The 14,739-nt window shown below is 38.4% G+C and overlaps 1 protein-coding gene across 1 annotated transcript; it reads right to left on the minus strand.

Moving 5' to 3' along the window:
* Positions 1-2,018: 2,018 nt before the first annotated feature.
* Positions 2,019-12,811, minus strand: LOC121508343 (arachidonate 12-lipoxygenase, 12R-type-like). The gene is made up of 15 exons (XM_041785134.1): positions 12,707-12,811; positions 12,345-12,504; positions 11,988-12,192; positions 11,768-11,849; positions 10,369-10,491; positions 10,152-10,255; positions 9,725-9,891; positions 9,410-9,553; positions 7,725-7,928; positions 7,481-7,567; positions 6,816-6,985; positions 6,251-6,372; positions 5,845-5,945; positions 3,729-3,899; positions 2,019-3,593 (listed from the first exon to the last, which is right to left on the minus strand). The coding sequence occupies exons 2-15, from the start codon at positions 12,495-12,497 to the stop codon at positions 3,414-3,416; spliced, it is 2,013 nt and encodes a 670-aa protein (XP_041641068.1). The 5' UTR covers positions 12,498-12,504; positions 12,707-12,811; the 3' UTR covers positions 2,019-3,413.
* Between the last annotated feature and the right edge of the window lie 1,928 nt (positions 12,812-14,739).

Here is a 14,739-nt window from a genome sequence, read left to right on the forward strand (position 1 = left end):
CTTTCCCTCTCTCTCTCTCTTTCTCTCTCTCTATCCCACGTGTGCACATTTGTGATAAAAAAAAATCTATACTTCTACTCCATTACATTTATGATAAAAAAATATATACTTTTACTCCTTTACATTGAGCATGCACTGGTTGCTACTTTTACTTATCTATAATTTATTTTCATTAAGTATTTTTTTTTTAAACTCAGCTGAGCTCTCACAGCAGTGTGAGGTAAAATCCTCAGCACCACAAATTAAACGAAGGAGTGACCCATTCCCCGTAACTATCAACAGTTGGGGATAATGGCTGAAGATGTAATACCTGCATCTCCTTCAGAGGAGCATGTTCATCCCTGGTCCAACATCAAGACTCTTTGCCTTTCAAACAACGAGGAACAACAGCCACATAGTACGCTGCCTACTGTGTCTACCTGAAGTGGTGGAAATGTCAAGCTTCGAAAATATCAAGTCAAATCTAAGAAGGCACGGTATGGTAAGTAAGTTAAACAAGCTAACGAATGCACTGCTGGTTAGATAAACATATAAGTTCAAATCTCTTTTTAAACTTACAGACAGCAAAGACACAGTTGTGTCAGTGATAAATGATGTGATGTGTCCAACCACCTACGTATGAAACTATGTTACGTTATGTCGTATGTGAAACTATTATCGTGTGTGTGTGGCATATCTCTTATATCAGTTATTATACCTAACATGGTTATAACGTGGGGATAGTGGGCCAAAGTTGTCTCTGGTTTTAATAAGTTTCAGTTTGGATTGCCAAATTTGTTGAGTTGTAATTGGGTTAAACATTCATAAATTGGAGCTAAAAAGTAGAAAAAAAGGGGCCAAAAGTCAGAAATGCGGACAGTTCATAAGATTAATTTCATAAATATGAGCCAAAAATCATTAATACATGATAAATAAATATAATATGATTAAAAAGTAAGAACTGTAAGGTACAAATTCATGTACGTGAGATTAAAATCTTCATGTAGAAATTAGATAACTATTATGAGAGAGTCTGTTTTTTTTCATACTGAATTTTTTATCCCATAATTTTGAGAAACAAACATAACTTGACAGCTGATTTATGTATTAAGTTTTTTTTTTCTTTTTTTTTTTTAACTTTTGGCAAGTTACTCACTACTTGAGTAGTCTTTTAATAAGGTACTTTTTTTTACTCTTACTCAGGTACTTATTTTAATGAGTACTTTTACCTCTACTTGAATAATTATTATTGTTGGGTAAAGGTACTTTTACTTGAGTACTGTAACTGTGTACCCACCACTGGTGAGTTCAGACTTTAGGAGACTCTGAACAACAAGATAGATTTGGTTTTAAAAGTGCTAAAGTGGGTTGGAGGACAAAGGATATCAAGCTCTTTCACATACGATGATGCCAGGCCATTAAGGGTTATGTTGGGGAGTGGGGGATAATGCTGTCTAAGGTTGTCATGTTAAAAGAGGACAAGTCTCAAAAGTCTTCTGGGCCAAGCATGGTATTTTGGGTATTGTGTGAGTTTAGTGAAAAAACTGAAAACTGCAGTAATCACTGTTACAAAACAGGCAGGTCATGCAGTACAAAGTACACATATGAATCCATGCCCATTTATAATAGTACTGAGATTAGATAAATGTCAGGAGAACACTGCTTAGTAGGCTTTATCTTTGGAGACATTGTACAAGAAAGTCTTGATTTTCAGAGTACAACAATATACAAGGCTCTCAAGAGCGATGAGGTTAACTTGGTGTCAGATTGTTATTATGTTATCAGGCTGTCAGCATTAACATGAATGGTGGCTAATTAACCTCCTACATCCAAGCCTCCTCATATGTCTCATATGACATTATGCCCCTGCACCATTACTCTTAATTTTGCTGAACAGAGACTTGTTAGCCTCATCCATGGACACTTCCTTATCTTGTGATCACAAAAGCACAATACAATACAACACTGCTAAACAGCAAGTACTCAAAAGAGGACACTGGGACTTTTTACTGGTGTAAAAATAAGAGATTTGTAGATTTAGTTGGGTTGTTTGCCACTTTATTTTTAAACAGTCATAACAGTTTTGAATTTGAAAAAGTGACAAAAACAAGAGACTGAGTTCCCTCTTTTGTGGGCAATATTAAACTTTCTACAATTCCACGTTAATCCATCACAACACAAATAACTTAAATATGATATAATTCATAATAATAATTTTAATAGTCTTCCAAACATGAAAAATATAACGCTGACATGAACATATTCTTTATTCAGTGTAGTAAATAACTTACAAGTCAATCTTGGAACTGGATAAATAAATGTTAAAAATAAACTACCACATACAATAATATATACAGACACGAATGAACTAAATCAATGTGAAGAATATGCCTTATTGTTCGTTTGACACTGTGGGGAATGAGGCTTTGCTGTAATGGTAAAATAACAAATGCAACACTTTTACCTTAAATTCATGCTGGTACTTGACCAATAGACCCTGTTTATCTGACTTTTTTGACTTCCAAACTTGAGACTGCACTTTGTGTTTCTAACTTTTTTTTAGTTTTTTTATTTAAGTATTGATACTGGTTGCTGCTACAGAGGAGCCAAATGAAATTTTGGTGTGTTTTTACTATGCAATGACAATAAACTAGCTATCTATCTAGACAGACTACTCAGAGGTACACAATCAGTCACTTCAACCATTGTGATGATGTTGGAAGGAAGAGTGGCTGGACTTGACTTCACTGGAAAGATGACAGTCAAAAAAATATTGTAATTACTGTATCATACTTTACTGCTTTGTATATTCAAAAATTATGATCCCGGACGAGCCCCCATGGGAAGGTTGTGTCAGCATTGTCACTACCTGGAGCTTCTTGGCATAACTCTCCTAAACTACACGTTTTCGAGTTTCCATTGTTTAATTAAATTTGATACTACTCACCATTATGACTTGTTGATTTTTGTTTTCAGTTGCTCACCATTATTATTTAAGGGCAACAGATTCAAGTTATAAAATTTGTTTGTCCCTTCTTTCACAAATGACTAGCACTGAGCAGGCAGGCTCAGTTATAGATCAAGTGGTTGATCAGTGTATCAGTGCAAGGCTACTGATCAAGAACCTGCAGTAATCTACACACATAACATTTCATTCATTCTTGTTGTGATGCAGAAAATCTAAAAATAAAGACTGACAACAAGGTGTTGATGAGGGTTGCACATTTCTGAGAAACTACTCAATTTACCAAAATTTCACTATTTTCATTTACTTTATAGAGGCCGTACATATTCATGGACAAACTGAGGATAAAAGTATTGGTAACAGCTAACACATTCACCACATAAACGCTCACAGAGTAGAATCAAGCTGAATCAGCACTGACCACAAGAGGAATTTGACCAACAGTTGAGGAAGTCACACTATCTTGTGTTCAAATAGCCACACTGTTTTCTACCTCTGTTGGATCCATGTATGTGTACGGGACCTCAAGGCTCTTGTTTCTGACTTTGATGGATTCACTCAAAACTTGAAGCTCTTCTTGAAAATCTTTGATCAGCTTGCAGGGAGTCTCCTCACTGAAATGTTCCTCAGGGTACTGTCCAAGAGGGACCTGAAGACATCAACGATACATTTAAAACTTTTTTATATAAACGATTTCTCAATGTGACCATTGTGCTTTCTACAATGACATTAAATTTGCTTTAATCTAATTTTTGTAATTTTTTCACCATGTTGAAACACTTACAAAGTCAGAGGACTGCTTGCTGAGCAGCCACAGGGAGGCCATCCCCTGAACTGTTGCATTGACGTCAGGGAACGTCTGCAGCATGGTGGCTTCACTGGTTTTTCCCTTGGTGGTTGGTGGAGGAAGTTGCAGAGAGACAGGAGTGTTGGGCATCCAGCCACCGTAGTCATACTACAATGAATGAATAATTGATTTTATTAATGCTTTTTAAATCCAAGACAATACTATCTGCAGTCAGACTGATTATTTTAGTGAGCGCTGAAATATTTAAATAAATAATGCATAACCAGAGGAAATTTTATCAAACAGTCATGGTTCCCAGAAGATGAATTACAATTACCTTGGGTTAATATTGTGGGGGAAATTATTTTACAATTCCCTGCTGGATTGCCACCAATTTTGTTCCCACATTTATGTTTATGTGTGAATGAACTCTCATAAATTAGTCTCCAGCTGACACATAATTCAAGCACATTTGAAGACTAGAAAAGCACTCAGAGAGCGCAGACCTCTACAATTATCCCTATCTCCCAATAGTGAAGAATCCTTTAAAAAATTCCTGGATCTGTCCCCATGTGCCCCCCCACCACAGCATTTGCCGATCACTCCCTCCCCAGTGGGGTGGAAACATGGTGAGGCAAAGCATTGGCTTTGCTATGGGTGGACTGTCATGGCAGAAACATTGCCTGCGGGTGCCAACAGATGCACTGACAGTCTCACCCATGGTCTCACTGGATGACTGGAAGTCATGGCAGAGGGTGAATATTCCTCTATTCCTCCCAGCATTGAGAGTATTGTCGCTACTTCGCTACTTCTCTCTGTTACGCTCCGACTTGTCTCCTCAACCAGGCGTGCATCTTTCAAACTCTATAAACTCCAAAACTTTGAACAGAAACACACCCAAAAATGCTGCTGGGATTGAGGTTACTCATGTCCGCCATCTCCTGGTGTAAAGTGGTAACAGCGCAGACCTCCGCCATTAACCCTATCTCCCAATAGTACAGAATCCTTTAAAAAATTCCTGGATCCAGACGCTAATCCGGATCAGTCCCAAAATCTAATCAGTTCTTCCTTATGCCATTTCCTGAAAATTTCATGAAAATCTGTCCACAACTTTTTAAATTTATGTTGCTAACAAACGTACAAACGTACAAATGAACACACCCACCCGATCGCATACCCTCTTAGGTGGAGGTTTAAAATTATGTCATTAATGTTTGAAAGAATACAAGTTAGTTCTCTAGTGTACCTCTTGTTTTTCTATTCTTTGAGACTGTTTACATGCTATTATGGTAGACTTAGATTATTGAAAATATTTTACCTGCAAAGTGCATGTTACTATCAATTAGGCCTAGCAAAAGTTCACACAGGAAGGCCATTTCATAGTCATTCATTTGTCAACTATTGTTCATATCACTCTCTTCTTTCATTCCCTTTCTCTTCCCGCTCTGGTGATCAGCTGATTATGGGCGTCTACTCTCTTAAGAACTATGTTCACCAGATTTTACCACAACACTTTTTGATCAATCATAATGTACCTTTCTCTCTCTTTTTTAATCTGTCCAGTCAGTCTGTCATTTCAGTGTGGAGGCTGCAACCCTCCTCCACCCCAGCCACCTCCATTCCAGTTCATCAGCATTTAGTCCAGATTCCCACAAGTTTTGTGCTCATCTCATCCTGCATACCTCAGTCACCTCTTCCAAGCCACCTCATTGGTGGCCCAGTCTAGCTTTTCAGAAGTCTACTTCTCATCTGATCCTGCATCCCTCATCAACACCACCACCAGTGTCTAAACAACATGGAGGGTATCCTATTCCTGCCGTCAGCCTCACTACCCCTTCAACTACTCGAAGTCATCACGATGAAGTCCAGTTGCCAAAGACATTGCATATTTCTCTTTCATCAAAATTAGTAAAATAAACTATTGTTCACTCATATTCCTGATTGATTATATGTAACCATTTCTCACACTGACAACAAAGCAGCGTTGTGCCTGAGAATATCCTCATCAATCTTAAAGCATGCCTGACTTATCTTGAAATTCATATTAGCCCTTCAAGTCAAAAGAAACCTACAAATATACAGATGATCATTCCATGAGATTAATGGGACTCACCTGTCCACCATTGACAGCCGAGTGCTGCACTGAGCTGGTGAAAATCACCATGGTGACAAACTTAACCAACTCGGGGACTGTTGTAAAGCTCTGAGGGATACCTGTGAATACAACAAATGTTATTTCTTCAAGATGTCCACCTGATTGAATCAATTTTGAATTATCTAAAGATACACTTTTTTGGGTGTTTTATGCCTTTATTTATAGTGGAGAATAGTGGGTAGAATCAGAAACAGGGATGAGAACATGGGGCAGAGACATTGCAGGAAAGGAGCCACAGGCTGGACTTGAACCCAGGCTGCCTGCGTACATGGGGCGCAACCTTGACACTAGGCCATCCAAGCGCCCCTGAATAAAGGTATTTAAATGAAATCATCATGAAAAATATCTGGTCTTAAAGCCTCACCTGGGCAGGGTTGTGAGAGGAATCCATGCTCAAAAATGTCTGAAATCCACTTCTGCAGTTCAGAGTCCTGCTGGACCTCAGCATCACTTTTGTAGTAGAATTGGAGGATTCCCTGCACAAACCTTTAAGAAATGTGGATGCATTTTAAATTTTCAATACTCACTACAGTAAGATATGAAAACTTCTTATATGAAATGTTTTAATTTTTCTACAATGATCAGTTCGGTTCTGTTTTTAAGACATCACTGCAATATTTGACCCATTAGGTGAATTTTAAGAATTGATACAAAGAAACATGGAAATATTCATGTTTTAAAACTCACCAGGGCAATATTTGAGTCTATAGTCATTAACATTCCATTCTTTAAAATCTGCCTTTTATAAATTAATCGTGGCAGATGACTGATGCAAATTTTGTGAGGAACCATATGCATTATATATAATAAAAGGTCTAATTCACCATAATAAAGTCACACATTTATTACAAAAAGGGGAAAAGCTACACTTTTGCCTGAAATTGATATCATTTCTAAACAAAATGCAGAAATGTAAACTACCACAGTACCTGTGGATGATATCCCAGAGTCTGAGTCCATCATCCCTGTAGTAGTAGTTGGGCACATCCTCAAGCCTACGCTCAGCGATGTCATCTGGTATGCAGAGGGAGCTGTAGGTCAGTAAAGACAATGACCTCCTCAGGAATGTCGACATAGCGTCTCCACCAGAAGCTGTAAACTAGGGAATGTTAAAAATACAGACTGTCACAGGAAAATACTGAATATGATGTAGATTACTTTATTTGTATCATATTTGAAACACAATTTTATGATACCTCAACCAACATGACCAATAATTTATTTCAAAACCTTTTGCATACAATCAGACACATAATTAAAATGTCCCCTGTGGATTATTAGTGGGAAAAAATGCCTAATGTATCAAACGTGATACAAAAAATATTTATATGAAATTCTATGGCATTTTTTTTCTTTTTTAGATTTCAGCTGAGGGTTAAACAACCATCTCAGTTACAAAAAATGACAATTTTCTGGCTATCATTTGAGGTGTCAGGCTTCAAAGAGTTAAAGATTTTACTTGTTACATTAAATTATTATTACATGAAATGGAGTATATATATATCAGCAATGCTTTGACTGGCTCTGGTTGGACAAGAGGCAGTCCGACATTGCTTTGTGCGAACTAAATGTTGTATGGCACTCTTTTACATACCTTTGTAAAAACTCCAGTCTCAGATATCAGCCGAATTCGAGCCAAGTGGTTGATCTGCAGAGTGTAGCGAGTGTGCGGGACAAGGAGCTGAGGGCAACATTAAACGCTATTAGTAACATTACCTATAGACAATGCTAATATAACACTACTCAATACTATTACAAACATTAATTATTACACTAAATCAACCTTGAGGCTGACAGAAAAATAGCTGCAATAGTTCAGTGTTGTCTTGTGGACTCACCTTGTACAGCGGGTGCACCATGGGCACATTACGCAGCAGAGACACAGCAAACACTTCAGCCAGCAGATGAGTGCGTAGTAAGTGAACATTAAGTTGATGCTCACTGAAATCTGCACTTCTTACAAAAATCTTAGCTAGCAACCAGTCATATTCAGAATCAGAAGGGTAAAAGATGGGATTGTCGTCTCCTGGGGTCTGCTTCAGCTGTGGGAGAAAGAAGACAGATTCAGTGTATTCTACTTTTTAATGTGTAACTAGAACTGTCACTGTTTGTCCACCTGAGTGGGAGAGAGAAGCTAGCAGAAATTTCCATGAGTAGACTTTAAATACACCCTGCTCTGTGATCCTTAATCTTTGCAGATGGTGGCACTATAAGAATGGGACTTTCTGTCTGGCTGTTAGTCTGTTGTATACATTTCCCATCAGTGGTTCATTGATTGATTTCTGTCTTGGAAAGTATGCAATGAGTACCCATGGGAGTAACCTTCCAAAGACTAGACCAGACTCTCATTAGCCAAATCCATCTTGTAAAGTTCCAATCCACAACCTTTTTGCTGAACCAAAAGCGGTTCTGACCAATCAATGCCATTCAAGGAGAACGTAACCATAGCTATGGGCGGGGTTTAGTTGTACTGTGAGCCTTAGCTATGGTAAAATGGGCCTGAGCTTGTATATTGCTTTTCTAGCCATCTGACCACTCAAAGCACTTTTACACCACAGGTCATATCTACCAGTTCATACTCTTTCACTCCATTCGCTCCATATTAACACACTCATGGCAGAGGTTGCTATGAAGAATTTGCCATCAGTATTAACTAATACCAATCAAACGCATCCATACCCATTTACACAACACCAAGGAAGCAGTGGGAGCAAACTGGGTTGAAGTATCTTGCCCAAGGACACATCGACATGTGGCTGCAGGAGCTGATGATCGAACTCACAACCCCTCCGATTGTGAGACGACCCCCTCTACCAACTGGCTGCCTGCAGTGTAGCAGTTAGCTTGGATGTAGCTTTAGTATAGTGCCACTTTTATCAGAACTGTTCCACATTCCTTTATTGACAAAGAGCAAAGAGCAGCACTGGAAGCTTGTCACAACAGAAAAGATGTTTTCGCTTTTCTGCTGATCTGTTCAGGCATGAGTTTGCTATCATTACAGATGTAAGGCTGTGTATACAATGGCTACTGCCACTGTAGCGATAGAAAAGCAGACCTCAAACATATTCCTTTATTAAAATAAAAGCAAAGAGCTGAAAGCTCCTCTTGCAGTAATGTTTTTAGAGCGAGACCGTGCAAGCCAACTGTGTTTGGGAGACCCATTCTACCACTGGGCACAACAGCAAAGAAGAGACTAGCTAGGTGCATAATGTTCTTGAAAGAGCTGGGTCTTAAGCGTTCTCTTGAAAGTAGATAGGGACTCTGCTGATCAAATGGAGTTGGGTAATTCATTTCAATATCAAGGGACAATAGAGGAGAAGAGTCGAGCTAATGCACTTAGGGCCCTGATGTGATAGAAGTACCATGCGTTTGTTATGGTTGATATGTATACATGTCCAATGTTGTCCTTGGTGCAGATGACCCAAGTTTAAATCTAGAGTCCTGTTTTGCAAATAGATATAAAAGCTCAAAAATACACCTTAAAGTTTCTTAACTTTTTACAATTTTTCAGCCCTCATTTTACCTGAATAGCAATCGGCATCATCTTGTCATCAGCTGTTTTGTGTAGGAGGACGAGGGGTGCCATCAAGTACTGCTTCTTCCCATTGATGGTGTTTGCCTCCAACCCATCCAAGCGCTTGTAGTCGCACAGGTATATATTCCCTTTCTGTTTGACATAGTAGATAGAATGAGGGATAATTGTGTGAATATTACACAGAAAACAGTGCAACTTACATGTCCATATTTACAATGTTAAGGGGAATAACATGATTTAAATGATAACTCAAAAGCGTAATCAAAATAGATCAATAACCGATCATCAATTTAAGACAATCACCTTCATTTCATTTTCCAAGGTACCATGACCAGGCAGGCTGACCATGCCATCGGTGACAGGGAAATTCTCAGGGAGGACTGAGCAACGTTGGATCAACATGGGGTTCACACCATTTAGAAACTGGTAGCCAAAAAAAGCGTCTTCTCTCCAGTGTTCCTGGACATAGTCTAGAAAAGGAGAAACTGACTTTAAGTGTGTTTCAAACTTTTTGGCAGAAATGTTGCAAACTTGCTCAACAATGGCAGTTATTAGCCTAACTGATCACTTTTTGTTAAATAGAGAGGAAAAAAATCATTAGCCACAATCTCAGGATCTCTCTGGAGTATAATAAATGTTACTACTCCTTAGAATACATGGAAATATGAAAATTATAAATAACATGCAAACAGTGTCAGATACTCTCATGAAGTACCATGACATGCCGTACCTGACAAAGCAGTCCGTTTGCAGCAAAACACTCGATTGATATCCTCAATATCAGTCCACCTCTCTTCACAATCTGCCAGTCCATTGAGCTGTAGCTCAGTCAGTCTAGAAGATAAATGAAAATAGCAACTGAATAATGACGTCTGAACTAATTTCATTAAAATTAAAAATATTTGAATATCACCAGATACATATTAAATGGTATTTGAGGACTTTACGCTGCGGCTGCAGTGAAGAGAAATTCAGTGGTCTTGGTGAAGGAGAAGCGGACCTCACAAGGCAGATCAAGAGGGTTTTCTGTCTTCATTATATGAGGTATTCCCTCTACGTACACATCCCAGCTGAAACAAAAGACAGGACCACGTGAGAAAGCTTGTAGTGTTTGCCCCCTTCCTGATGTTTTTTTATGTTAAATATTTGTGACTTAAAAATTTCAGATCATCAAACAAATTTTCATATTAGACAAAGAAAATCCAACTTAATAGAAAATGCAGTTTATAGATTGTGATTTTATTTATTAATGGAAAAAGCTTTTCAAACCAACCTGGCCCAATGCTGAAAATTTAAGCGTGGCGAATACACAAAACAATTACAACTCAGGGAGGGGGAAATCACTTTTTTACAGCGCTGTGTATGCACTTTCAGTTTTAAGTATGAAAGCCCATATATGGCACATTTTATTTCATATTACACGTGTTTTGCACTCTTTAAGGACACTACAATTTCACAAAACTATTTTGGGTTGGAAAATTATTACCATACCAGATTATCATACTGGTCTTTCAGTGCGCTTTAGCTAGGCTAACATTTAGCCAGCTCTGTAAACATGAATGAATAGGCCTGCTTCCTAAAACAGTTGGCTGACACTTCATGACAGAAAGGGATTCACCAGACTCACATCATGAGCACTTTTACATTTTTTTTTAGTAACATCAGTGGATGCTAAAAAATATCTTAAATCTTTTGTCACAACTAATAAAGCTGCATCACAGCTAGCTTCTTAGCTGCTGAAGTGTTTTGACATGCTACCAAACTTACATGTCCAGGATAATTGTTGGGAAGCAACTGGGAGTTGAAAGAAAGCAAATTAAAGGAAAAGTTACTGCGCTTGCTCTGAGCTATGTTTTTGAAAGTATGCTAACTAAGCAAGTTAGCTATTAGCTAGCATGAGCAGCCAAGCTAACAGTGGCGTACAGTTACTATATTAGAGGAAGATCCCTCCATGAACTTAATCTTCTTACCTTAATGTACAACTAACAAAATTCTGCTAACCAAGAGGAACTTCTGTGGATTTAATTTTTTTTTTTTTTTGTCTTGGACTTACTGTTCTGTGGTTACTGATTCCACTAACTACCTGTTACCAACAGTTGGTGCTGTAGGGGAGCTAAACAGATGCTAAGTAAACTATAAGAAATCATGTGAAAGTTACACATTAGCAATATATGACAATAAATCAATTCATAGTTGTAAACAGTATCTTTGTTAAACTGGGCAGGATTTTAGTTTCAAATTTTGTTTAAAAATTTCAATAAGAAATATTTCCATCCAGTGTTTGAGCAATTTTGAAAAATACTTTTGGTATGAATACGCAAAGCTTCATTGGGTTTAAACTCTCACCGGTAATCTTCCTCTCTTTTTTTCAGCTCCTGCTCCCGACTGTACTGGCCAAGATGATGGGTGTCATCAAAGACTCTCAGAGCTTCAAGAAAGAACATGACTGCTTAAACTATAGTCCAGGAACATCATGCTGCAGCATTAACTTACTCCAGTTGTCTTGGTCTAGCTTGCAGGTTGGGCTGACCTTTAGTGAACAGTGAAAAGCTTAAAGAAGACACACCTGTTCCCTCTCTGAAGCGGTGCACCTCGCTGTCAGTGATCCAGCGGTAGATGGGGAAGTGGTAAATGTCCCCCTCTGGGGATTTCACTTCCACTTTGGCAGGGAACCAGCTATCCTCCGGGAAAAGTGGGAGACGCTGTTTGTCCAGTTCTATTAGAACCAGCCTCCCAATGGAGACAGGGTTGGACACAGTGAAAGTGGACACCTGGAGTAATAACAGAAATGCTTTGAAACTGCTCACTAAAGAAGTCTGACTTGTTAATAATTAATAACAGCCCTCTTACTTGGCATAATGGATTATGATAAAATAAAGAAATAGATGATGGAGAATGCATATAAAGAAAATTCCAGACTTACTGCTCCCTTGACAAAGGCTAAAGCCCCTTTTATGTTAAAAAGCCGGCTGCGATCACTCTCTCCATCTGTGCCCACCAGCTTAATGAAGACGTTGTTAAAAGTGGTGGCTGTCACCACATCAGCAGTCGATATGGTCACTTCATAATTCACCATTTTCACTCTAAAGCAGAGGCAGAGAACAGTTAGTTTTACCCCAAAAGTCTCTGAATGAAATACAGTGAAAAACTCTTTCTAACACCAAACAAAACAAAAGAAAACCTAAAATACTTTAAATGTACCAACTAATATTAAAATAATCTTATCTCAGTTACTGTATATACTCAACTGAACACTTAGATATTTTAATGAAGCACCTGTCTTACCTTTAAACAAGGCCAAGAAGTTCCTCTGATGAATTGCAGTTCTGATTTAAGCTCTTCCTGATGACTCCCATATAAATACGGTTCAGTGGGAGTGTGCAGACTGATGATACAGACTGTTATGATGAAAGAATGCTCAACAAGTACGAACACTGGCTACCGTTGCAAAATGACAAAAATATGATGTAAACCATGCCATCCTGACGTAACGGTGTTGCAAAAACCAACTTTCTTAACTGCTCAATGTGAAACATCGTGATTTTGTAGGAACATTACCTTTAAAAAATGACAGACTTAGTTTCACCTGCATATTCTTATCATTATACAATGATACAATATAATGAGGCGATATTTGTTTACCCACAATATTCACTAGCATTTCTTATTTTCAAACATGAGGCAGGCAGTATATTACTTCTACATTTGATGCAGTCAGTTCACCACCTATAGCCTTGAATATTCTAACTTGTGAAACTGAATTAAAGCCTCCCAAACAGCTTCGAAAACAACTGGACATGACAGACAAAACACAATAGATTTAAGGCAGGGCAGACTGCATTGGCTTGAAGAGTCTAACCTTTCCTGTGAACACAGACTCAACTGCTGTTGTTGCCTAATCAACAGAAAAAAACAACTTGAGTTACGTTGAGTAAAGACATTATAAATTATTGGATGCACGTTTGATAACTTCATAAGTTGATATAACACATTATATTGGGTTTTAAATTAAGAAGGGATATAAACCAAGTGAACATAAAAATTTAAGTTGAGCCAACATTTTCTGGGGTCTCAGCTTAAATCGTTTGCACAACTACTTTAGCTGAGTCAACTTGTAGGGCAGAGGCTTTGAAAAAAACTCGAAGCTAAATCAGAGCAACAAAATTTGACATCATTGCTGCTACTGAGATGCACGTGCGCAGCCACTGAGGAATAAACTCCATATAGAACTACATAACACGAACCATGGCGACTGTAGACATGTCAGTACACGACTTTTGTCGTTTTTGAAAAGAAAACAACTCACTGCTGTTCTTTGTTCTTCTTTTAACGAAGAAATTTCGTCAAGTTCTGATAAAACTGGCGCTTTGGCAGCATCTATGCTTATCTCTTCCGCCATAACAGCACCAGCCTCTTGTTGCCACTTGCTTATGTCACAACTCGGCCGCGCCCAAAAGTACTGCCCCTCGTCACTGATTGGTCCTGTCACTTTCTAACCGGCCCCAAGTGGTTCAGACGGGAGCTTTGCAAAATTGATTCGCCAGTGAGAAACAAGGAAATGGGCTTATTCATCTGCTTTGCAAGGTGAACACAGAACACCTTTATGAGGATTCTGGCTCACTGTTTGCTCCATTGGTGTCGGTCAAAACCCTAAACTGCCCAGGAATCCCCCACATTGGTGCTGTGATGGAAAAACTGAAAACCTTAAATCACTACATCAGATGTGATTTAAATGCAGCTTAACCATTTTATTTGGCCTGGATTTATTGTCTTAATAACCAAATCTCCTTTCTATCACCTCAAGAACATCTCCAGACTCTGACCATCACTTCCAGACCCTGTGGCAGAAACCCCCATTCACAACATTTGTGCTGCAGTAAAGTTTCTAACTTTTTGTAACCTGTGTCTCTTCTTGTCATACAACAATATTGTTTTCAAGAGATTAATTTGTGATGTATCTTTATTTTCTTTAGTGTTTAGTAGACTTTTAGCAGTTAATTTATAGGCTCATGGACATCAAAATATTTTCATTGATCATTGGCAATTTTCCTGAAAAATAAAGCGAATAGAAAGTCTACAAGGAAACCTCTCTACAGTTAAAATGACCATTTAGCCCTCTTTCTACCCTCCCTGAGGTACGGCTTCAGCTTTTAGGGTAAGGGATGGTCACCAGTGGTTGTCATCTGCTCTTCATCCAGGACGCAAATCAATGGGAAATTCCCATTGACGCCAACTGAGAGGAAAGAAAAATAAAGGGAGGAGATTGACGTGGACTAATTACTTCACATAACTAATCTTTCAAGGTTTGCAGGAAGAAA

This window comes from Cheilinus undulatus, linkage group 4 (assembly GCF_018320785.1).
Source record: "Cheilinus undulatus linkage group 4, ASM1832078v1, whole genome shotgun sequence".
NCBI lineage: Eukaryota > Metazoa > Chordata > Actinopteri > Labriformes > Labridae > Cheilinus > Cheilinus undulatus.

Bases quoted from the DNA above. Each gene is read 5' to 3' on its own strand.
- LOC121508343 (XM_041785134.1), bottom strand. From the start codon at position 12,497: ATGGTGAATTATGAAGTGACCATATCGACTGCTGATGTGGTGACAGCC. The intron at 12,193-12,344 runs GTAAGTCTGGAA...TTATTACTCCAG, and splicing joins TAGCCTTTGTCAAGGGAGCA to GTGTCCACTTTCACTGTGTC. The intron at 7,929-9,409 runs GTAAAATGAGGG...TTTCTCCCACAG, and splicing joins TGATGCCGATTGCTATTCAG to CTGAAGCAGACCCCAGGAGA.